This window comes from Neovison vison, chromosome 12 (assembly GCF_020171115.1).
Source record: "Neovison vison isolate M4711 chromosome 12, ASM_NN_V1, whole genome shotgun sequence".
Taxonomy (NCBI): domain Eukaryota; kingdom Metazoa; phylum Chordata; class Mammalia; order Carnivora; family Mustelidae; genus Neogale; species Neogale vison.
This window is the reverse complement of record NC_058102.1, coordinates 9,340,199-9,364,688: the sequence shown is the minus strand read 5'-3', so window position 1 is coordinate 9,364,688 and position 24,490 is coordinate 9,340,199. Positions and strand designations below refer to the sequence as shown.

At 50.5% G+C, this 24,490-nt stretch overlaps 1 protein-coding gene across 1 annotated transcript in view; it reads left to right on the top strand.

The window, feature by feature from the left end:
• LOC122892337 overlaps nt 1–17,856 on the top strand; it is a 35,342-nt gene extending 17,486 nt beyond the window's left edge. The window contains 9 exon segments of the mRNA XM_044228660.1: nt 5,807–6,049; nt 7,511–7,664; nt 8,971–9,250; nt 9,470–9,581; nt 12,404–12,508; nt 15,495–15,648; nt 16,335–16,605; nt 16,829–16,944; nt 17,250–17,856. Of these exon segments, the coding sequence (XP_044084595.1) occupies nt 5,807–6,049; nt 7,511–7,664; nt 8,971–9,250; nt 9,470–9,581; nt 12,404–12,508; nt 15,495–15,648; nt 16,335–16,605; nt 16,829–16,944; nt 17,250–17,297 (1,483 nt within the window). The 3' untranslated portion in view covers nt 17,298–17,856.
• Nucleotides 17,857–24,490: the final 6,634 nt, after the last annotated feature.

The following is a 24,490-nucleotide window of genomic DNA, read 5'->3' as shown; positions in this document are numbered from 1 at the left end:
CTTCTTCTGTATCTCCCTCCCTCTCTCCTTGCTTCCTTCCATCTTTTTTCTCACGGATCCGTTGCTTCTCTCCATTTGCCCAGAGTGTTTTATCTTCCTCTCAACCCTGGTTCTTATCTCCCACTCCAGTTTCTCCTCTTGCCCGTCATGGTTGCCTTTATCCTTCCCTTGAAGCCTCACCTCTGTCTATTAGACATGACTCTTCTTTATCTCTCTTAGATCCAGCATGAATTAAGGCCTTTAGTTTTGTCTTCGACCCTCTGGGACTTTCCTCTCCAAGATGTCCTGGCATGAGTCGCCTTGCATGACCGTGGCCTGAAAAAGCCCTTCTTTGAGATGCCACCTTGGACCCTGAGCTACATCCCTGGCTCACTGCAGACAGATGATGCCCTACTGTTTCCCTTTTTCCGGGGTCTTTCTGGTCTCCTCATCAGAATTTGGAGTACGTCTTTGCATCCTTGCTCTTTTAGAGGAGGAAACAGCATCCTTTCCTCCCTCACATTGAAGTCCAGGTGCTACTGGAGTGACAGCCACAGCCCACTTGTCCTCAGATGCCCAGCTCAGTCCATCTTGGGAAAAAGCATGCACCTATGGACACCATGGATGGAGGCTCTGTCCCATCCCACTGCCCATTCTGTCCTTGGCTCCGCAACTCTGGTTGCCTTTCAGTTGGGGACCATAAAAAGAGGACTCCTTAAAATCGTCATGGGGTGTATTACTTACCACCACAACAAAACTCATTAGGAACCCATCCTTGTATATATTTTGAAAAAAATTTAATAGGGTTGGCTTCTGGTAAAACACGCAAGCATCTTGTAATGGGTTGAGTAAGAAGAAATTCTCTTCTTCCATGCCTCCTGCCCATCCCGCCCAACACTTTAGGGGTGACCTGTTTCTCGTGGTTGTAGATCATCAGTTTTCCCAGCTGCAGAATATTCCATTCAATGAGCACAAGACACTTCCTTTATCAGCTCTGTTGTCATGGGCCCTGGCTGCAGGCAGGAGACTGTGACAGAGCTCAGGAGGCCATAAGGTTAGGGGTGTAAGAGGAACTGAGGCCATCCGAGCTGAGCTTCGCCAGAGCTGTGCTCCTTCCCCAGAATACCCCTCATTGACTCATTCAGTTAGTCTCTTCGATGTTTTCCAATCAGATATGGGCTCTGGTGTTGGTCCTCGTGTGTACTCCCTGACTGCCAGGGAAGAGTTAAATGTGAGGTCTTTGCTTTAGATTCTTTTCAAGGGAAATCCTATCCACCTTTTTCCTTCTCTTTATTTTTCTAATAGGTGGCTCTACCAGCCTTCTAGTGGCTTCCCTGCTCACTAATAATGTTTCACAGCCTCATTCGAAAAAAATCTACAGATATTCGTAAATACAAAAAAATGTAAGATAGAGATGAAGCTGTCCCTCCCTGCCACCACAGCGATTGAGGGAGAGAGATCTTGCTGTATTATAAAATTAATGCATAGAACTAGTTCAACAAATCTGAAGATTCAAGTCTTACATTCACAGAGCATCAGTCTTGATTTTCTGTGCTATTGTGTGAACACCAGCAGCTGTTACCCAGCAGTATAGAGTAGTGGAGGGAGGAGAGATTTTGGAAGCCAGCTGCCTGAGTTCCAATCCTGCCCCTACCACTTCTTGGATGATGACATCTGGCAAGTTCCTTAGCCAAATTATAGGCATATAAATTGGAATAATAAGAGAACTTTCACCTAGGTGTTTGTGAGGCTTAAATGAATTTCTTTATATTTATATCTACATATATTATGAAGAGTGCCGGACCTATGATAAACATGATAGGAGTGTTTGCTATTATTACTAGAAATCTGTCTCTGAAAACAACACTAAACATCATCTTGCAAAAGTGTCTTAGATCCATACACTGAAAACTACAAAACATTACTAAGAAAAAGCAAAGAAGACGTTTAAAAAAAAAAAAAAAGGAGAGCTATACCATGTTCATGGCTCAGAAGGCACTATATTGTTGAAGTGTCAATTCTGTAGGTTCCAGGTAATCCCAAATGCATTCTCAGGGTTCTGCCTCCCTGCGACAGCTCTGATGCACGGACTTGGCCAGGCTGAACTACATTTACCCTAATTCTCCTTACAGTAGTGTTAGATAGGGGTGGGTCACGAGAGAGGTTAGTTTGGCGACTTGAGTGGGACGCTCTGAAGAAGCAGTCTTTTCTAACAGGCTCCTGTGTGAGGTGCTGACTTGACTCACCTCTTTAGTGTGAAACCAAGCTGTAAGAAACGTCCCCGCATCCTTCTTGGGCTTCTCCCACCCTGGAGCAAGGCGTGTTTGCTAGTTCTGTGGCAAAGGAAGTGTTAAGAAAGAAAAAACAAGCACAAAATGGAGTCGGTTGCGCCCCATGACAAGAAGCCACGATTCCATTGCAGGCTCAATCCATCCTAAAAATGTGACCTTTTAACAGTCAATCTGAAATTTTGTAATCAACACTAGTGAAGTCATCCGCTTGATAAAAGGCCTCCCCCAACAAAAAGAAGATGTCCCGGCCTGAAACAACCCTTTCTTTGTTTTGCTACCAACTTCCTTGTTCGATACTCTACCTGTGAATACCTTCAGTGGTACAATGCCTCAGAGCATCTCTACTTGCTAGGTGGGATGAAGCATTTAATGTAGCCAATTAGATCTTCAAATTTACTCAGTTGAGGTTTGTCTTTAACAGGACCCCACAGGACACCTAGACCACTAAAGACAGGACCAAGAACAAGGATGTGGGTTTCTGCCCATTCTCTTGAGCTCTACAGCTCATCCTTTAGGTTCTAGTTTGTCTTTGCTCTCTCACACTCTACATCCACCGACCCATCCCAAAGTGCTTGTCCCATGGGCTTCATGTCTGCTACACACCAGACGTGAAGAGAACACCTTACTGACACTGCTTAACCTGCCCCTACAATGGCATAAAGTCAGAGTCCCATAAGAAGTCCTTGTACGTTCCATATGATCTAGCAATCCCACCTCTGGGAATATAGAGCAAGATAGCTCTGTAGAGAGCAAGATGAAGTCGCTTGGGTCAAGCTGTGACTCATGTCAAGCAGTGATGTAGGCAGCCAAAGGTACTGCAGATAAGAACAAATATCCCCGAAACCAGCCCAGGTTGATAGCACCCAGCACCGATAACCAACAGACCAAAGGGCAAAGGCTGATTAAACTCCAAAGGAGTTTTAAAACGAACTGTCGTGAACTGTCCCGTCTCTCCAGATGCAGATCCTTCTTCAACTGGCTGCATCAGAAAGGCAACTATGGCCAAAGGCTCCGCAAATCGATCTCTGAACATAACACAGATCCTCCACTGCTAGACCATAGTAAGCAGCAAGTGCCAAGAGCTGACCTGGACTGGATGGAGACCTCATCTCAACTGTGTTCCCGCAGACCGGCTTCGAGTTTGGTTCATTAACTTCTTAACCCTTGTATCTTGTGTGTTGTGTAACCTTGTCTTGTGCTTTGCTTGGTGTGACACGTATGAAGTCAAGTTAAATGCATATGAAATACCATTGAGTTTTGAATCCTGAACTTGCTTTACAATTACATTAACCTTGCTTTATGACTGAATAAAGCCGGCATTGGGGAAAGACAACTCGCATACGCACCTTCGTACCGTGTTTGTGATTTTATATGTATATTACATATAGTACATATAAATTTAAATAATAGCCATATTAATTTATAAACATAGATGCAAAAATCATAATTAAACTGGTAGCAAACAAATAGTCAAACCAAGAAAGATTTAAAGAGTATAGGACTTCAACTATACTAAAAAAAAAGAAAAAAATTATTTAAAAAAAATAAAAGAACATGGGGGTTAGCATTTTCTTTTCTTTTTGATGATTTTGTTTATTTTTCTTTGTGAGAGAGAGAGAGAAAGAGTGGGGTGGGGGGACAGAAAGAGAGGAAGACTCCCTAGAGCCTGATGCAGAACTCAGTCAGAGCACCCAGGGATCGTGACCTGAGCTGAAGGCAGACACTTAACTGACTGAGCCACTCAGGTGCCCTGGACTTAAAATGTTCTATTTCCCCTCTTAGAAGAATTTTCCTTAAAATGGAAGAATAGACGAGTCCCCCTTATGACTGCCACTGTTCAACACTGTGCTGTTGTCCAAGTCAATGTCCCAGGAGCCACAATAAAGCACAAGGGCCCTCGGGATTGTAAAAGAACAGAAACTACAGGAAATAATAAGCAAGTTCTCAGTGAGGTGGGTAAATACAACTTCAGTATAGGAAAATTAATAGTGATCCCAGTTACTAGCAACAGCAAAAATAAAAAGTATGAAGGTAGATGAAGGTTACAATAGCTCCCAAAAGGTTTACTGGAGGGGACCTGGGTGGCTCAGTGGGTTGAAGCCTCTGCCTTCGGCTCAGATCATGATCCCAGGGTCCTGGGATCGAGCCCCGCATCTGGGTCTCTGCGCGCAGGGAGCCTGCTTCCTCCTCTCTCTCTCTCTCTCTGCCTACCTGAGATCTCTCTCTGTCAAATAAATAAATAAAATCTTAAAAAAAAAAAAAAGTGAACCTAACAAAATGTGTGACACCTTTATGAAAAAGTGCAAGAATCACTGAAAATGTAAAAAGAAGACCTATATAAGTTGAGGTATATACCATGTTAATGGATAGGACCTCAGTGCCACAAAGAGGTCTATGCTTCCCAAAATTTCTCTCCCTCTCTTGCTCTCTTTCTCTCTAGCAGAGGCGGGACAGTACCCAAGGGGAAGTACCTTGGGTAGAAATGTCCCCTGTCAAGGCTGGGCCTTATAATAAAGGGTAAAGTAACAGCCAAGGGAACCTGCACAGCCAAAGAGCCCAGGCTGGGGAGGCAGCAGGAGGGACCCAGTGCCTATCACTGCTCTGTCAGGATTACCCTCAGGCCAGAGGGTGTGGATGCCCACAGTCTCCACCAGAGATGCCAGCTCCAGGGACAGCTCCTCTAATTTGCACCCGCTCTGCATCTACTTCCCAGCCAACAGGGCTTTGCTTCTTTTATTCCCACCAGGAAATCCCCATCCCCCTAGGAGCAGCCCTGGCCCAGCTACCATCAGTAACATTCTGGGCCTCCCCTGACCTAGCAGGGAACATGACCTCCGATCTCCAGAGACGCAGCCGCACAGCCTGGAGATTCAGCTCCGGGTGTAAGCCAACACTCACCCCTCATGGGGCAGTGTGACAAGGTCAGCCATCCTGTCCCTGAGCCAATGAAAGGAATCCCATCAGTCACAGCTGTTATGGGCTGAATGTGTGTGCCCCCTAAATTCCTATGTTGAAGCCCTAAACCGCAGTGTGGTGGAATTTGGAGCAGGGGTGTCTTTGGGGTGATTAGGTTTAGATCATACCATGAAGGTGGGACCCCATGAGGGGATTAGTGTCCCAAGAAAAGGCAGAGAAACTAAAGCTGTCCCTTCTTCTCCCTTTTCTTCCCTCTCCATCTGTCCCTCTCTGTCAGATGAAGGCTGAGGGACCTTAGGCAGGGGACCCACTGCAGAATTAGGAGCTCAAAGCACACCTGAGCCCCCCACCGCTGGGGAGTCAGGAGAAAACACCAGAGTCCTAAGGCCATATCCACACTCCCTTTCTCTTCCATGCATTCAGCAGACAAGTGGAGAGCAACACCTGGGCCCAGACTTGGCAGCACAGGGGTGATGAGGTGAGGGCTCACTCCACTCCCCAGAGAGCCTGCCTCTCTGGGAGCTGGCCTGCAGGCCTCCTTCCTGCCTTCCCCAGCCAGGCTGTCCCAACCCCCTCTGACATCCTACTTTCTCTTTCTCTTTCTCTTTGCAGTAACACAGGTCCTGTTGCCTGGTGGGACTCCACCCGGGGGCAGCTCTGTCTCAGAGAAAGAGAGATATTGGGTCTGAGCCCAAGGAAGTGCAGCCACTGGAGGGCCCTCCCACCCTACCCCACCCCATCCCCGTAGGCCAAAGCAGGAAGGAGGTGGGGCATCCCCAGCAGTGGCCTGGAGGTATCAGTTCTGGGAGCTTTCCTAAAGCAAGGCTGGTGAGAGGAATGGACCCCTGGCACCACGACCCCAGGTACCGGCCTCCAGTCTCCCTGTCTGCGGCCCTCCCGCCCCCTTTTGCAGCAGCACGCCCTTCCTGGTAGCCCTGCCCATGTCTGCCTCTGTCCCTGGCCTCCTCCTCCACCTCCCCGCGGGCCCACTTCCCTGCTCTCCCTCTCTGAGCTTCTCTGCAGGACCCACTCCTGCTGGGTCCTCACCCTTTTCTGGGGATGCTCCCACTACAGCTTCTGAACATGCCCCTCTCGCACCTCCACCAGCCGCTTGGTCCCACAGACCAGCCTCAGGGTCTGAAAGTCTTTGGGGTCTGCCCCTCCCGGCCTGTGCAGGCTTTCTTCTGGAAGTTTCTGTGCTCTGTTCACACTCAGAATTTAACTAAAGGATGGGCGGAGCAGTGGGTGGATTTAGTTTGAAACACTTTGATGGATTTTTCCAGAATGCGTACACCGTTATAAACCCAATGGGAGCCTAGCTCTTGGAGGCAAGGGTGTCGTCACCTGTTGCAGGGCTCTCCCAATCACAGGCAGACACGTAAATGCAGCCAGTTCTCAACCCTACCCCCAGCCCAGCTTCACTTCATGCAGTTGGGGTAGATGCCACAGTCAGGAGAAAGGCGGCATGTTTAAATTGAAATGGTGGAAAAGGCACATCGAGGACAGCATCCTGCTGCCACTGCTGTCATGGGAGGTCCTTGCTGGAAAGAGCCTGGGGACCCACCACATGCCCATCACTCACTAGCCCTGGGCGGGGCCAGGCTACTCCACCTCCTGCCCCTTCCTCCTTCCCTCTACAGTTGGGGTGACTCCCTGGGGATCTGAGGAGGACTCTGTGAGTCCAGATATTTAAAGCACTTAGAATATTAACCTGGATGTCAGAAGGTATCCATTAACCTGATACAATTTAAAAAAAAAATGCATTGGTTAAAAAATCAGGAAGGAATTGCATTGCAGAATTAGAAAAGCTGTTCTCGGGGCTCCTGGCTGGCTCAGTGGGTTAAAGCCTCTGCCTTTGGCTCGAGTCCTGATCTCAGGGTCCTGGGATCGACCCCCACATCAGGCTCTCTGCTCAGCTGGGAGCCTGCTTCCTCCCCCTCTTTCTCTCCGCCTACTTGTAATCTGTCTGTCAAATAAAAATAAAATCGTAAAAAAAAAAAATAAACTGTTCTTTGGGGATTGGGGGTTCCTATTTATCTTTCCAATTTTTGTAAAGGGTTGGGGAATGCATGAGCAGGAAAATCAGCGTGGCTGGAAGGAGCAGGTCGATCTCTGTCCCTGCTGTCCCTGGCAGTAGCCGCCTCCCCACCCCCTTGCCCCATCCAGCCTGGAAAAGCAGAAGGCAATGCTCAGGACCCCAGAGTGGGGAGCTGGGCTGGGAGCCCCACCCACCTCACCCCCCACTCCCCCAATTCCACCCCCATCCCACCCTGGCATAACTCCAGGGACCGCTCTCTGCATTTTCTGTTTTCTTTTGCCCCCAGAGACCCCCTGGAGAAGATAAGTCCTGGAACCTTCTTCTTCCACTTCCCAAGCCTGTGCTATGCTTCAGGGCGGAGACTCTGCTACCTCTGTTTCCAAGTGGAAGTAGAGGGGGAGGAGGACTCCTGGTATGACTTGGGGGTCTTTCAAAACAAGGTAAGGCCCTTGACAAGCAGGAGCTGAGTCAGCTGGGTGGTGGGAAACAATGGAATGAGATGTCACTCAGGGGCTCTCCGTGGGGCTTGCTCCTTCCTCCTTCCCTGACATCTTCCTATGATTTTGGCCCAAGAGCTCCTTGCTTGACCCTCCTGGAACTGGAGACAGGATAGGTTTGACTTAGTCCATGAGCCTTGTTCAGAGTGTCTGCAGGCATCCGTCTCCAGGTCTTCTCATGGAGCTCGGCCTCTAGCAATCTTGGATGAAAGAGCATCTTTAGAAAGTCAGGGCCATTGGACACCGGAGCCTTTTCTGCCCTAGTGATGGTTCTGCCGGTCGGGTCCTCCCCCGCCGCACCACGCACCCGTCTGGACCCATCTGGACCCGTCTGAACTTCCGGTCCCTCAGGGGAGTGTCCGCACCCCTTGTCTGTCTGTCTGCCCGCCCCAGGTCTGCTCCCAGACCTGTTCCCTGGAAGGCTGCCACTGCACCCATGACCAGCTTCAGCAGGTGCTGGAGCCAGGCCACCCCCACCCCCTGCCCTGTCCCCTAACCACCTGTCCCTCCCGAGAGACCTCCCACCACACCACACCCCTGCCATCTCCTCTCTCCTGACACTGCAGGCTTTTCAAAACCTCTTTGCAGGAGAGAGCCTTTGTGGGCTGGGTCAGGGGTACCCCAGTACTAACCCATAGAAACATCAGGGTCACATGTGTCATTTGAAATCTAGTAGTACCAGTGTTCAAGGACTTAAGAGAAATTGATAAGCTTAGTATTGGTAATGCATTGGGAAATAGATCTAAGAGATTATTTCAGGTTATAATTAATACAAAAATTCTTGACGAGGTCCTTTACATTCATTATTTTTACTGTCATTGGAACGAATGGGTATTTACACTTGCCCCACATCTCAATTCAGACAAGCCACGTGTCAAGTGTTCTGGAGACACTTGCCCCTACGGGGAAGCATGGCTGTGTGGCCCTCCCCAACAAACAGCACCCCTGGAACCAGCCTGGACCCCAGTGGGCCTGGCCTGGGCCAGTAGGATGCCTGTAGGATGGATGGATGGATGGATAAAGGGGTCGATGGATGGATGAAGAGTGGGTGTTGGAATTGATGGTTGATGTGGAAGGAATGGCCCAGTCAAAAGTGACAGTGCAGGGAGGGATGGAAATGAGGGATAAATCAATGAAAAACGTGCCCCTGGGCTCCTGCCCTCTCACCCTTCCTCCCTTGGCAACCAGCCGGACCCACCGCCTGCTTTGCCAGCCAAGAGGATCCCCTTCTCTTCTCTGCCTCTCCCAGGTCTATCCCCAGGCTCCCTGCCACGCAGAAGCCTGCTTCCTCTCTTGGTTCCGTGACCAGAATCTGCACCCTGAAGAGCATTACCGTGTCACCTGGTTCTTATCCTGGAGCCCCTGCCCGACCTGTGCAGAGGATGTGGTTGAGTTCCTGGAGGAATACAGGAACGTCACGCTGAGCATCTATACCGCCCGCCTCTACTACTTCTGGCACCCAGATTTCCAGGACGGGCTCCACAAGCTGTGGTGTGCAGGGGTTCATCTGGACATCATGTCCTTTGAAGGTGAGAGCAGAAGGAGCTGGGGAGACAGGACTGTGGGAGGGAGTAGGACTCGGGCAGGGGGTGCTGGAGGACCTAGAATGTCCGTAGGGAGAGTGCGTGGGAGGAGAGCCTGGGAAACTGAGGCAGGACTGGTGGCGCCTGGCAGGGAGGTCACAGGAGGGTCATGAGAACAAGGCCCCCTAGGGCCCACCTGACAGCCCTCTCCCCTCTTTACCTCAGATTATGAATACTGTTGGGAAACCTTTGTGGACCACAAGGGGATGCCCTTCCAGCGTTGGGATCTATTAAGAGATAATGATTTGCTGGCCGAAGAGCTCGAGAATATTCTTGGGTGAGGGTGTCCTCAGCCTCCTGGTCTCTCCTTGCCACTGCCGCTCCTTCTCCTGGGCTCCAGCCACCTTCACCTCCCTCCCCAGTCCCTCAGCCTTCCCGCTTCCCTCCTGCACATCCCTCAAGACTTCCCTCTGTCCCGTGAGGGTCCCCCGACCCGATTCCTGCCATCTCACCGCATTAACCAAATCATTAATAAACTGACAGTAAATGGGCATGAGTACGTCTAAGTGTGAAACTCGGAAGCTGTGAGAAGCATCCTTCCTGAGGATGTGACTTCTCAGAGAACCAGGGTCCTTGCTGACAGTGAGCTGCTGAGGAGGGCTTCTGTGGTGTGTCCTCTGCGCTCACTGCAGGGGAGCCCCTGCTGTCCCTCAGCCTGTCCCTGTCTCCCCTTCTCCTAACAATATCAGGCAGATTGGATTCGGGACCATCCTAACGGGCCTCGTTTTAACAACCATCTTTTAAAAATCTGTACCTCAAAGGTCGTCGTGTTCTGAGGCACTAGGGTTGAGACTTTAGCTGATGGATTTGGGGGGCACACGGTTCAGCCCAGACAATGACCGAGGGCCTTTTTGAGCTGAAGGTGTGCGGCCAAAGCAGGATCCTTATTCTGCGTATCTATCTCCTGGGTTATGCCCGAGCTGCCCCTGCCTCCCCTGCTTCCCTTGCAGCCCTCACTTCCCTGGACCCCTCCTCCTCCCCAGGGCCACCACTTCTCTCCAGGTCACCACTGCACCTGCCCTCACTCCCATGTCTCTTGTCCCCTTCCCACATTGCTGCCAGAGGGGAGGCTTCAAGCAGGTTGCAGCCTGGAGACAGCCATGGAAAGTGAGCAAGAAATTAATTACTCAGTTTACACTTAAATAATTTTTTTTTAATGTAGGATGGGGTATAGGAGGACTGAGGTCATCAGAACTTTTCCAAAAAAGCAGAATCAATAGTGGCAGGTGGCCGAGAATCCAGTCGGGGAGACAGGGAAACCCGAGCAGTAGAGGTGAGACAGGGACCATCTGGTTCTTTGCCCACAGAGCCGAAGACCCCATGAACACAGTGGCAGGGGCGAGGGGGGAGAAGTCGGTGGCAGGGCCCCACAGGTTGGCCTGGACCGGGGCACGGTGAAAAGGACAAAGAGATCAACCATAATGGTGGGATTCCGGGCGCGCGGAGGCAGGAAAAGCAAGAGGGCAGGTGTTCCGTCTGGAAGACATCCTTGAAATCATTGTGGAGAACTTCTCGGGTCCATTCAGACCAGCTGTTTCTCTGATCTTGGCTGGCTAGCTGTGAGTTGTTGGTGGCCACAGACCCCTGTCCCTGCCCAAGCCACCCTGTCTGTCCTGCTGCCTGGGGGCCAAGGGCACAACACAGAAGTGCTCGGGATGTCCTCCCTAGTCTGTCCTGCTGCCCATGCAGGAGGCACGTGGGAGACACCCCGCTTGACTGCCTACAACATCAAAACAGACCAAAGTGTCTAGCTCAGAATATCCCCTTCTTCTGGAGAAAAGAACCAAGCAGAAGGCCAGTCTTAGAGATCTGTGGGGGCTTTTAGGACATTCCCTCCGAAACTGCCACCGTCCTGCTCTGGCTCACCCTGTTCTCTGCCCAGCTCCGATGGCCAACGAGAAATCAGCCTTCCCCCCACGCTTCCTGCTTCTTGGGCCAGAGGCATCTTAACTGTCAGTTTGACCAACAGCTGAGTACACAGATCCGATCACTCTCTTGGAAAGTCCCGGGCCCAGCTCATTCTGGAAGCTTCTTCCAGAAGTTGGAAGCCGGAGACATGAGAACAGATCAGAATAGAGGGAATGCCATCCCCTCAGACCTCCATCTCTTTCCTGTGCTCCTATTACCCCCTCAGGGCAGTCCCACAGCCTGTAGGGCAAAACCAGGTGTGTGTGGTGGGGGCCGCCAGGTGGGAGAAGTTCTCTAGGGACTCTGTGTGTCTGCGGTCTGGACTGTGGGTGACAGGTGGCAGTTCTAGGACCTCTCTAGTATTCAACTTATCCCAGTTGCTCTTTGTTTTTCCATCCGGGGGTCTTGGTGGACATGTGAAAGGCAAGTGGATAGCTTGTAGGACGCACACTTCACATCCAGGTCCCTGATCCCTGACCTAGGAGGCCTTGTGGGGGCAGCAAGATCCCTCTTCTTGCGCCCCAACCTCCAATTCCCAGTCCTGGAACATCAAAGAAGTGGGAGGAGCCAGGCCAGTACCCCTGGAAGGCGTCCAGCTCTGTGGTTTGTTTGCTGTGTGGTTCCAGAGAGTAGCTTAGCCTCTCTGTGCTGGAACCTCACTGAAGATGTCCGGATAATGATAGGCCCCTCCCAAAGCTTCTGGGGGCTATGGTAGAGGATCTGCTCAACATATCTGCCTTCTCCAGGGTTGGAGATGAAGATCTGACCCATAGACCTCGCCTTCCAGATGCCCAGAGTCCTGACAAGATACTGAATGACTTCTAAGGGTAACACAGCGGTCATGAGGAAAGGGCTCACCCCACTCCTCAGAGAGCCTGCCCCCTCCCGCCGCAGGAGCCAGCCTCCTTCCTGATTTCCTCAGCCAGGCTGTCCCAACCCCCTCTGGCATCCTACTTTCTCTTTCTCTTTCCCATAACCCGGGTCCTGTTGCACAGTGGGGCCTGTCTCCCCCGGAGGGCAGCTCTGTCTCAGAGAAGGAGAGAAGCTGGAGCCCAAGGAAGTGCAGCCTCCCGAGGGCCCTCCCACCCCTGAAACCAAAGCAGGAAGGAGGTGGGGCCCCAGGGGAGAGGGGAGGCAGCTGGGCAGCCATCCAGCCAGCCGGGAAGGTCACTCCAGATGGGGGCTTTCCTAAAACAAGGCCAGTGAGAAGAATGGAGCCCTAGTGCCCCAGACAAAGGGCAGGGCTGGGATAAGCCCGCTCAGGAGAGGCAGCGGCAGAGGCACCCCCAAGGTCAGGTAAGTCCGGAGGAAAGAAGGTGGGTGGAAGCCCAAAGAAACAGTCAAGCCAGGACCTCCCACCCCAGCTTTTGCCTGGCAGGAAAGGGGTGGGTCTTCTACTCGGACTGTTGTGGGAGGACACTCTCAGAGAAGGGGCTTTCCCAAGGCCAAGAGCAGCCTTGTGAGAGGGAAATGGAGCTGGAGAGCGCAGGGCCTGGGCCAGAAAGAGGCAAGCCTGCCAAGAAGCCTGGCGCAGGGCTGCAGGGACCAAAAGGGACCTGCTCACTAGGCTCTCTGCCTCCTTCCTGCTCCCAGACAGACTTCACTCCCTCTCTGACACCTCGTCCTTCATTCTATCTGTCCCAGTATGCAGGGTCTGTTCCCTGCCTCTGGCCTGTGGGTACGACCTGGGCAGGTGCCCATCCCCCCACCTCCACCCAGATCCCACTGCCTCCCGCAACCTGTCTGCCTGGGGGGGGGGGCCTCTCCCCTAGGTGTGACCCCTGGGTCTTCCTAAAACACTTCATTTAAGCTTCGTGATAGACTTCAGATTCAAGGGTGATTGAGACAATCGCTGGAGTCAACGATCAAAGCGATCAAAGCGTATTTATTCATTCTATTTTAAAGACTTGCACAGTTTTGCAAAGAGCGCTCTAATTTCTGTAACTGACGGGAACAAGAGTTCATCTGCCTGATGTTCAGGGAGCCAAGAAAGAAATGCCATGGGGTTTCTGTGCTGAAGAGACAGGCTAGTTGCTGGTGTGGGGCCACCCAGGAGAGCCAGGAGCTCGTGTTGGGAGGTCCTGAACTCCCCAATGGTTTGCAGGTAAAGACATTGAAGGGCTAAAATTCAGAGTTAGGGGTCCCGGCTCATGAGTTCTTCTGATTGATCAGGGATGAGATAAACTTCAAGGTTGATGAACTTGTCTTTCTGGTACCAACGGTGTGGTTTCACCCAGACTGTGGTCAGCGGCCCTACTCTTTCTGCTGTCTAGGTCTGAAGAGCAGCTCAGCAGTTCGCATCAGTGATGCTGGCTTTGTTAGCAGAAGCAGAAACCAAGCACCTGGTAGCTAGGATGACCACTGTAGACCATGTCCGCTGGGGAATGTTCATCATCTTAAGCAAAGCATCCTCTAAGTTGCCTTGGGTGTTTTCCCCAGCAATCTTTAACGGCAGGGCGACACGCCTTTCTGCAGACTTAATTCTGTGGCTGGTTTCATTTCTGCTCTGTGGAGGGAAATATCATCTCCAAGATGAGAAGATAAATTGTTTCCCATGAAGATGCTACCAAGTGTGAAAAATTAAATTAGTCTTCAAATGCTTCTTACAAGTTGTGTCTATCATCCCTCTATTTTAGCTGTTCAAGGTGAAGCTTCATGCTATTAAGACAATGCACTTGTCTAAACTTGGAAATATGTCAGCCTTGAGTGTCTGGTTTGCCAGGGACTGGGGAGCTTCCTGGGGCATGGGAAATTCATTGTCAAAACTGGGAAGCCAGGGAGCAGTTGGTTGTCCTAAGTGCCCTATGAGTGGAGGTTTCCGTTCTAACCTTCATGCTGAGGGCAGCCAGGTGCCCAGAGAGTACCGGTTTCGGGGGAGGTCACTGGCAGGTAATCCAAGGCCACAATCCAGAGATGGCTTTTTCAATGACAGTCACCAAAATGCACCTGAAGCTTTACTCATGAGCGTAAGGGGGAGCAGAGATGGGTTTCCGTTGATGACATTAGTGGCTTTATTAATTAGCATAACAGATGACAGAAATGGTCTTTTTTTTTTTTTGAGATTTTATTTACTTATTTGACACACAGAAAGAGAAATCACAAGTAGGCAGAGAGGGTGGGGGACGCAGGCTCTCTGCTTAGCAGAGAGCCCGATGCGGGACTTGATCCCAGGACCCTGAGATCATGACCTGAACTGAAGGCAGAGGTTTAACCCACTGAGCCACCCAGGTGCCCCCAGAAGTGGTCTTTTGTTGGTAGAATCCATGTTTCAGTGAGTTGGCTGGAGGTATAGGGGAGGCATTTCTGGCCTTGTAGGAGCAGGGTATCCCATAGTCTGTGCCCCAAGGCATGGCACCCTTCGCTTGAGTCCTGTGTCCGGTTCCAAGCATCTGTGGTCGCCTGAGCCAGACTCCGCGGTCGGCCAGTTCACACTAGCTTGGAGTGGAGGGTCCAGCGGGCGAATGGGCTGGGGCCCCGTCAAGCTTCCCTCGCTCCTTCGGACTGTTCGGCGTCTGCTTGGTCAGTAACCTCCACACTCAGGATGGACGGAGTTCTCATGCACCTGCCCGCGGCGGGCAGGAAGGCTGTAGTTCCGTCCACCTGTTTGTGTCTTTGCTGCGTTGAGAGCATTTATGGAAAAGAATCCCGTGCACACATGCCCGCGTGAGCCAGGTCACTGTGCCGCTGATAAACAAACTAGAACGTTCTCTAGAGTATAATCACAACTGGGGGTAAGACAAGCTCTGTGAGTCCTTCAGCCACAGTCACTGTCACAATACTCCCTGGTGACAACAGAGTTTCCTGTCCACCAGCCTCTCTGCGCTTTGTACAGACAGTCAAGATTGGGACACCCACACCTAAGCAAAGAGCACAATTAGAAGAAGTACCAGGGCAGCCAGCCCATCCCTCCACAAAGAGAGGGCTGTGGCATTGGACATCGGGGTTGAGATGTCCGTGGGACCTGAACAGAGATGTCTGGGGCACAGGACAAATATGGGTGAACCACAGAAGGACCTATGATGTCAAGTTCTTGGTGGGGGTGGGGGGTGGTCAGCCAGCCGGAGGCATGTGGCTTCAGTGGCCTCCAGCATGGGCATGGCAGGCCCTGTGGGGCACCCAGGAAGTGGATCCGGGTGTGGCTGGGAGAGCTCACCCTCTTCCTCCTCCCTCCCCACCCCAGGGGCCCTCAGGGGACCCACGGAGTTGGGCTCAGGAAGTGGCAGAGCCTGGACTAACACCCGAAGACACTCTGAGCATCTTTGGTTTTCTTCCTCTCTCGCAGAAGCACAATGAAACTACAACGAGAAATATTCTACCATCAGTTCGGCAACCAGCCCCGGGCCCCAAAGCCCTTCCACCGTAGGAAGACCTATCTGTGCTACCAGCTGAAGCCACATGAGGGCCCCATAAAGCCCCCAGTCTGCCTCCAAAACAAGGTGTGGGGCGGGAGAGGGGCTGTCTGGACAGGGGTGGGTGTTTAGGGGGATCTTAGGGGTGAATACCGAGGCTTACCCAGGTCTCTGTCCTGCTTCCTGGGACCTCTCCATGGTTTTCCCATCCCTGGGCCTCCACAGAAGCTGTTCTCTCCAGCAGAACGCTCTTTCTGCCCTCATGGAGAATACAATCTTTTCTTGTCCTCTGGATGTCAGTTCAGTCGCTGCTTCTGAGAAGCCGAGCAGTCTTCCAAGGACAGACCGCTCAACCCCACATCCAAGAATTCCCTCTTAAGAACCTGCCCTTTGCTTTTGCGCCCACCTTCCCACCTGCCCCGTCCCGCCTCCCTCCCATTCTGACCTGCTCCTTGGGAACCATGTTCCAACATCCCCTGATGTCCAAAAGGCAGGGTCTGCTGAGCATTTGGGAATTGGGCTGTGGGGTGTCTGTCCACCAACCCATCTCCTCCTGGAGTGGGGGGTTGGGTCTGATTCAGATCAAGCTGCGGATGCTTCGGGGGAGCTGAATTAATGGAGGAGTGAGAGAAGGAAGGTAGGAAGGTTCTTTCCCTGTCCTAGGCAAGTTCACAGGGCAGAGCCCCTTATCCCCAGTGTTGCCCTCACTACGCGACCTCTGGCCTCTGCGTTGTAACCAAACCTCTCTTCTCTCTGTCTGGGACCCTTTCTAGAAAAAGCGCCATGCAGAAATCCGCTTTATTGACAATATCAGGGCACTGCTGCGGCTGGACCGGTCCCAGAGATTTGAAATCACCTGCTACCTGACGTGGAGCCCCTGCCCCACCTGTGCGGCGGAACTGGCTGTGTTTGTCCAAGACCATCCCCACATCCGCCTGCGGCTCTTTGCCTCCCGCCTGTATTTCCACTGGCGCTGGAAGCATCAGGAGGGGCTGAAGCTTCTGCATAAATCTGGGATCCCAGTGGCCGTCATGAGACTCCGGGGTAGGGATAGGGCTGAGTTGTCAGGGATGGAAGGGTTTGCAGCTCCAAGAGGGAAAAGTCACTGGGGGGTGGGGGTGGGGGTGTGCGGCGGTGTGTGGCCGGCCTGAAGCGTGGCCCAGGCTCTGACACCACCGGGAAAGGCAAAGGAACGAAGGGTCCCTGGAATTGCAGGGTGCATGCTCCCCTGCCCCTGAGGGCTGACTGCCTTCCTTCTTCATCTCAGAGTTTGAGGACTGTTGGAGCAATTTTGTGGACAGCCAGGGCGAGCCTTTCCAGCCCTGGAACAAGCTGGCACAGTACAGTGAAAGCATAACTCGTCGGCTTCAGAGGATCCTTGAGGTGAGAAGCTGTCCCCGCCACAAGGATCCTGCATCCCCCCGCCCCGCCACCCCTCTTCCCAGCTTTAACGTCCCCTAGTCTCTGTCCCCACTGTCCCCCCACAGCTTTCTCTTCTCCCAACACCCTTCCCCGCGCCCCAACAGCGGCTCCCAGTTCCTTTTTTGTCTCCATTTTCTTAGGATCTTGTCCATTCTCTGGTTCCCTCGAGGCTTCCCTGTCCCTCTTTGACCTCCTTGTCCCCTCGCCTGGGCTTGCTCCCCACACCGCTGCCTGCCAATGACACTTCTGTTCTCTTTCTCTCTTAGCACCCCCGGAATAATTTAGAGAATAACTTCAGAAATTTGCACATTTGAGAACCATCAATCCCCTACCACATTCCTGGAGCAACTCAGTGCTTCACAAACTGCTGATTTTAGCAGCAACTTGTGAGTTCCACGGGCACACCTGAGCCTCCCCCGAGTCCGGAAAACCTTCCTTTCCTCCTTCGTTCTTTTGTTTGTTTGTTTCTTTTTTTTTTTTTTTTTTAATAAGTGGGTATGTATTTTTATAACTGAAAAAATAAACATAATTTTTAAGTCCATAAAAGTTGGGTTCCTTTCTAAAAGGGAAATAAGGACTGGTCCCCATAAAAAAAATGAATACAAAGGCCTTTTTATCCTACTGCACCAAGAAAAAAAAAATGTGTTTGAGAATTCCCTCTGGAATCTAGAACAGTTGGGTCATGTTGTCATCCCAATATTCTCTGTTCCTTCTCAGTATCTACTGTGTGTCTAAATAAATAAGATGAAACTGTTGAGGGCATGCAGTTGCTCACTGAACTGAATAAAACCAGTTGGAACAGTGTTATTTGGTGTTCTCCATTGAAGCAATAAAGCCCCAACACCAGCTGATTAAAACAAGAAAAAAGGGGGCGCCTGGGTGGCTCAGTGGTTTAAGGTGCTGCCTTCGGCTCAGGTCACGATTTAACGATTAACGATTAACGTCCTGGGATGGGATTGAGTCCTGAACTGAGCTCTCTGCTCAGCAGGGAGCCTGCTTCCCCTCCTCTCTCTGCCTGCCTCTCTGCCTACTTGTGATCACTCTCTCTGTCAAATAAATAAAGAAAATCTTTAAAAAAGGGGCACCTAGGTGTCTCAGTGGGTTAAGCCTCTGCCTTCAGCTCAAGTCTTGATCTCAGGGTCCTGGGATTGAGCCCTGCATTGGGCTGTCTGCTCAGCGGGGAGCCTGCTTCCCCCTCTCTCTCTGCCTGCCTCTCTGCCTACTTGTGATTTCTCTCTGTCAAATAAATAAATAAAATCTTTAAAAAAAGTATTAACTCCAGTTCATACAAAAGTCAGTTGTGCTACTATGCACTAATAATGAACAGTCTGAGAAGGAAATTAAGAAAACAGTCCCTTTTGGGGCACGTGGATGGCACAGTCAGTAAAGCATCCAACTCTTGATTTCGGCTCAGGTCATGATTTCAGGGTCATGAGATCGAGCCCTGTGTCAGGCTCCACGTTCAGCAGGGAGTCTACTTCAGATTCCCTCTCTGCCTCTGCTCCACTCTCCCCCTCGAATAAATAACTAAATAAGAAACAATCTCATTTAATCAAAAAGAAGAAAATACTTAGGACTAAGCTTAACCAAGCAGGCACAGGCCTGTAAATGACCAATTACAAAACATTACTGGACGGAACCAAGGACACGAATACCAGGAAAGATGTCTCATGTTCATGGCTTAGAAAACTTAACATTGTTAAAATGTCCACAGTACCCAAGGTGATCTACAAATTCAGGGCAATCCCCAGCGAAATCTCAATAGCATTTTTTGCAGAAATGGGAAAAACCATCCTAAAATTCCTGTGAAATATTAAGAGACCCCTAATTGCCACACAAACTTCGAAAATGCATTAGTTTGGAGAAAGATGCCAAGTTTCCAAAATTAAAAATCTGTATGACAAAGGAAAAATTAATAGTCCCCAATGCCACAAATAAATATTGTAAAACAAAACAAAAACAAAAACAAAACAAAACAAAACAAAACGAGACCAAGCCTCATGATGGAAGGTTTCAGTTTAAATCTCCCAAGTGTGCCTCTCAGTAAGGAAATCAGTCTAGGTGACTCAGAATCTGCCCTCCCGACGGGCCTGGAAATTTTGTGTCTGTTTGGCCTATTATTTAAGATGTCTGGAGGGGTCAAAAGAATCAATCACACTAGACTTGTAATTGCCATCTAGGTTTTGAGGAACTATAATTAATCACATTAATAATAATGTTTAAATGTTCAAGGAAATTGATTTCCAGAGTTCTATTGCTTTCATAAATTGTTCAATGCTACTAAGTACCAGTAAAATTGAGTGCTGCCCTCCAGGCACAGAAACCTGGATATTAAAGAACTATCAAAACTGTATTAGCTAAATTGAGACTCCCTGAAAGTAACAGGAAGCCCCCAAACCAGGGGCTGAAACTAGCTAGGAACAGGGGCCTCTGAGCATGGTCTGTTCACCACCAAGCTCCTAGGTCTCTGTTCACGTCCTCTGCGGTGGGAAGGTGCCCCCTGGGTTTGTGCAATGCGGAAGCCCCAGAGGAACGTTTATCCCAAACAGAAAAAGTCCAGATGTGAGCTGCTGAATGAGGATGGCCCAAGCTGCTTCCAGCTTTCCATTCTCGTTCTCGGGATGTGTGCAGTCTTTGTCCTCGTGTCCCCAAAATGTAGCGCAGGCATAACATCTGCGTTCTGCCAGCTCGGATGGGGAGGTGGAGAAGAAAGGGGCAAAGGACCCAGCTGGCTGTCTCCTCGGAAGGGTCCCGGAAGCTGTCATTTGGCCTTTATTGTCACATCTCATTGTCTAAGACTTAGCCATTCGGCCCCATCTGGCAGCAAAGGGCTCTGGGAAATGTAGCCTTTCTTGGGGATGGTCATGTAACTTGGGGAAAGTCAAGGGTTATACACTGACAAAAAAGAGAATAGAGTGGGACAATTAGTATCTGTCACGTAAGTGAGAAAGTATCTAAAAATAAATGTGAAAGGTGTGTGTGCTAAGCGGGATCGCATCCCCTCTGAAATGCGTGTCCTTTTCCAGAACCTCAGAATGTGACCTTATTTGGAACTAAGGCCATTGCAGATGTAATTATTTAAGATGAAGTCACACTGAAGTAGGATGGGCTTTATTTAAGATGAGGTCACACTGAAGTAGGATGGGCTTTTAACCGAATACAACCCGTGTCCTTACGAGAGGAGGGGAGACCCAGACACAGGCTTGCAGGGAGAAGGGCCTGTGAAGACCGAAGGAGAGTTTGGATCCACAAGCCGGGGAACGCCAAGGATCGCCAGCAACACCGGAAGGGGAAAGGCACCATCTGTAGAAGACACAAGAAAGATCCTCCCCTAGAACCTTCAGGGAAAGCACGGCTGGCGGACACCGTGATATCAGACTTATAGCCTCCAGAACCAGAGAATACATTTTTGCTGCTTCGTACTTGGTCATGGCACCCTGGAACTCTCCTTCGGTCTTCACAGGCCCTTCTCCCTGCAAGCTTGTGTCTGGGTCTCCCCTCCTCTCGTAAGGACACGGGTTGTATTCGATTAAAAGCCCATCCTACTTCAGTGTGACCTCATCTTAAATAATTACATCTGCAATGGCCTTAGTTCCAAATAAAGTCACATTCTGAGGTTCTGGAAAAGGACACACATTTCGGAGGGGATGCGATCCCGCTCAGCACACACACCTTTCACATTTATTTTTAGATACTTTCTCACTTACGTGACAGATACTAATTGTCCCACTCTATTCTCTTTTTTGTCAGTGTATAACCCTTGACTTTCCCCAAGTTACATGACCATCCCCAAGAAAGGCTACATTTCCCAGAGCCCTTTGCTGCCAGATGAGGCCGAATGACTAAGTCTTAGACAATGAGGTGTGACAATATAGAAATAGAGTTCTTGGGGCGCCTGGATGGCTCAATGGGTTAAGGCCTCTGCCTTCGGCTCAGGTCATGATCCCAGAGTCCTGGGATCGAGCCCCGCTTCAGGCTCTCTGCTCATCAGGGAGCCTTCTTCCCTTCCTCTCTCTCTCTCTCTCTCTGCCTGCCTCTCTGCCTACTTGTGATCTCTGTCAAATAAATAAATAAAATCTTTTAAAAAAATAGCATTCTTGTGAACTAATGATCCCCAATTTATGAGTATTTATGTGGGGTTAGTGGAGTGATGCTATGCTTGACAGTCACGAAAATTATGAAATGCATAGGAAAAGCCCTAAGGAGAAAGATGTACACTTTATGAATATAACTTTATTTTTTTAAAAAGATTTTATTTATTTGACGGAGAGATACACAGCGAGAGAGGGAACACAAGCAGGGGGAGTGGGAGAGGGAAGAAGCAGTTTCCCTCGGAGCAATGAGCCCAATGCAAAGCTCGATCCCAGGACCCTGGGATCATGACCTGAGCCGAAGGCAGACACTTAACCCACTGAGCCATCCAGGCACCCCTATGAACATAATTTTAAAATGCGAATAAAGGACATAAAAATCGAAGCTATATGAAATGATGAAAAATTTAATATCCTTACAGAAAGTATTCTTTTTTCTTTTTCTCCTATAAATTCACAGCAATCCTAACCAAAATTTCCTTTGAATCTGTTTCCGTGATTTGGCCTCTCAGTTTTAGTCTCAATATGAAAAGAGAAAATCTGTAAGAACAGCCAAGAGAATTCCGAAAAAGAGTAACAATGTTGGGAGGAAAGAGGGTTTGCCCTATGAAGTATTTTAAAACTTTAAGGACATTGAATATTAAACATACCCTAAAGCTAGAAGAGTTAAACTAGCTTACAGGGCCTCCCGCTAGCCAAATCTGAGAAATTCTGAGCACTCAAGTAAGTAATAATATAATGAAAGATAGCCCATTGAATGAAATAGAAGACCATGAATCCGTACTAATATAAATATATAATTACTTTGAAAATGTGAAGAATGGGATAATTACATAGTTTCAAAAGTTCTTCGGGGAAATAGTTCCTCATTTCAACAGGAAAAGGAGATAGCGGACACCCCATTAATCAAACGATCCAGAGGACATGATGAACAATGAGGCAAACAGACATCGTGTGCTATGTCCCGAGGTGTCGTGAGAACACAGCATCACCTTGGTGATGTCCCCGCTGAAGATGCATGACCTGAATCTCATCGAGAGGAAACATTGGATGAGCCACAATTCAGGGGCGGGCTTGTAAATTGCTCCCTCGCCCATCATTGGTCCTATAGCACCCCTAGCGGTGGGGAGCGGCATTTCGCTGGGTCAGTTGTTGCTTCCTCTTCTTCCAAATGAATGAAGAATTCTGTATGCAGGAAGGCGAGTTGGGCCTTGGTGGTTAAGTGTTACGACTCAACCGTGTCCCCTGAAAAATTCCTCTTTTTTTTGGGGGGGGGTAGGCTCCACGCCCAATGTGGGACTGGAACTCACGACCCTGAGAACAAGTTCAAGAGCCACAGGCTCTATCCCCTGAGCAAGCCAGGCCTTGAAAAGTTCCTATACTAAAGTCCCAATTGCCAGGACCTCAGAATGTGACTGCATTTGGAGACAGCCTTTAAAGAGGGGTTGAAGTTAATGGTGTCAGAGGGGTGAACCCTAATCCAATAGGATCTGTGTCCTTATAAGATAAGGAGATTACCAGGGCACCAGGATTAAGCATCTGCCTTCCGCTCCAGTCATGATTCCCGGGTCCTGGGATCGAGCCCTGTGTCAGGCTCCCTGCTCAGTGGGGAGCCTGCTTCTCCCTCACCCTCTGCCTGCCTGTGCTCTCTCTTTTGCTCGCTCTCTCTCTCTCTCTCGAATAAATAAAATCTTGAAGAAAAAAAAAAGAAGAAGAAGAAGAAGAGAAGATTAGGACACAGACACACATGGAAGGAAGACCAGGAGAGAATACAAGGAGAGTGGCCATCCGCATCCCCAGAGCGAGGCCTCAGAAGAAACAACCCTGCCAGCACCTTGATCTCGGCCTTCTAGCCTCCAGGACTGGGAGAGAATTTACATGTTGTTGAAGCCCAGCACTCAGTTCTGGCGGCCCTGGTGCATGACTACAGTAAGTGCCGGTGTCAGCTGCAGCAAGATGCTGGCTGGGGGAAGGCAGGACTCGGGAGAGTCCGTGCACCCAGGCCCTTCAACGAGAAGTAGGTACAAAGCCAAAGACGGGGTGAAGGGGGTTTTCTCAGCTGTTGGAACCACTATCTTCCCTCCTCCCTGCTGTGTTCCCTGACCCTGATGTCCTCATCAGAAGCACACTGGGGATGCCCCCCGCCATAGGAGCCCCCTGGCCAGTCATTTTTGGGGAGCTCCTGGCCTAGCTGACTTCTCTTTTTTGAGCATCGTAAGGCCCTACACAAACAGGTCACAACAGCCAGAGTGTGGAATGTTCTCGAGGTCTATTTGAGAAACTTGATTCGGTCGCTGGAAAGCCAGCCTTCGGTCGCTGGAAAACCTCCTCCTTCTCTGTCCTTCTGGATATGCCCTTTACCTTCTGCTGGTGTGCTCTGATGTTCCCTCTGCTACTCTGCCCTCGGCCACCTTTACACCTTCTGGAAATTCTTCAGCCTTTGTCCTGTGTTGAATGGCCTTGCCTTTCCAGGTTTCTAGTTCTGCTAGCCATAATTTCTTGTTTTAGTTTTCATTTTGTTGATTGGTTGCTCGGTTGTCATCCTACTGGGATTTTAGGAGGAGGGAGAGGTAAAGGCTTGGCTCGGCTTTGCCCTCTTGAGCCAGAAACGCGGGTGGTGTTGGCTGGGTGGTTGGACAGATGGAAGAAGATGGGAAAGGGCATGAAGAACCGAGTGGATGAAGAACTCTCACTCTCGTGGGCAAAGCACAGCCCTAGTAACTGAGGGCGGGCAGGTGGAGGGCTCCAGGGTCAGCCTGATCGCTGGCTTAGTCGTTCAGCCAGACTTTTGCCTGCCCTTCTTGGCCGCCCTGAGACTCCCTGGGCCACATGTCTTCCTCGGCAAGACACCTTCCTGTATGGGGGTGCGCCGGGTCCACATCCCACTCGCGCCCTCCCAAGGCCTGAATGCACCCAGTGTGGAGAGAGGCGGAAGAAACCACTGGAAGCCACTGGCTGAGGGCAGGAGAGATGAAACCCAGGAAGGAGCATCAGAGCACAGGGCCGGTAGGATCACACCAGGCTCAGACGGCATCTGATTCCGTCTAAGAAGGGGGTACCGGGAGTCAGCCGAAGGCCCTGTTGTGAGATGCAGGACTGTGGGCTGGCCTGGGACCCGGCTGTCTCTTCTCCTTTGCACTCAGATTAACAAGGACCGTTGGGAGACCTTCAAAAGACAGGACAGCTGCGGGCCCCCCCGAGCGGAGTCCCAGCAAGGGCGGCCTCCCTCCCTCTCCCCCACCGTCCGCGGACATGGTCCTCCTCTCATTTCTCCACCGTAGCTGGTTCCCCACGCAGCCTCTCCAGCGCTGATTCCTCAGCATCCAGCTTCCGCCCCCCTCCGATGCCCCAGCTCCTCTGATCCAGGGTGGGACCCCTCTCGTCCTCTGCCCAAACACAGCTCGGAAGTACGAGCG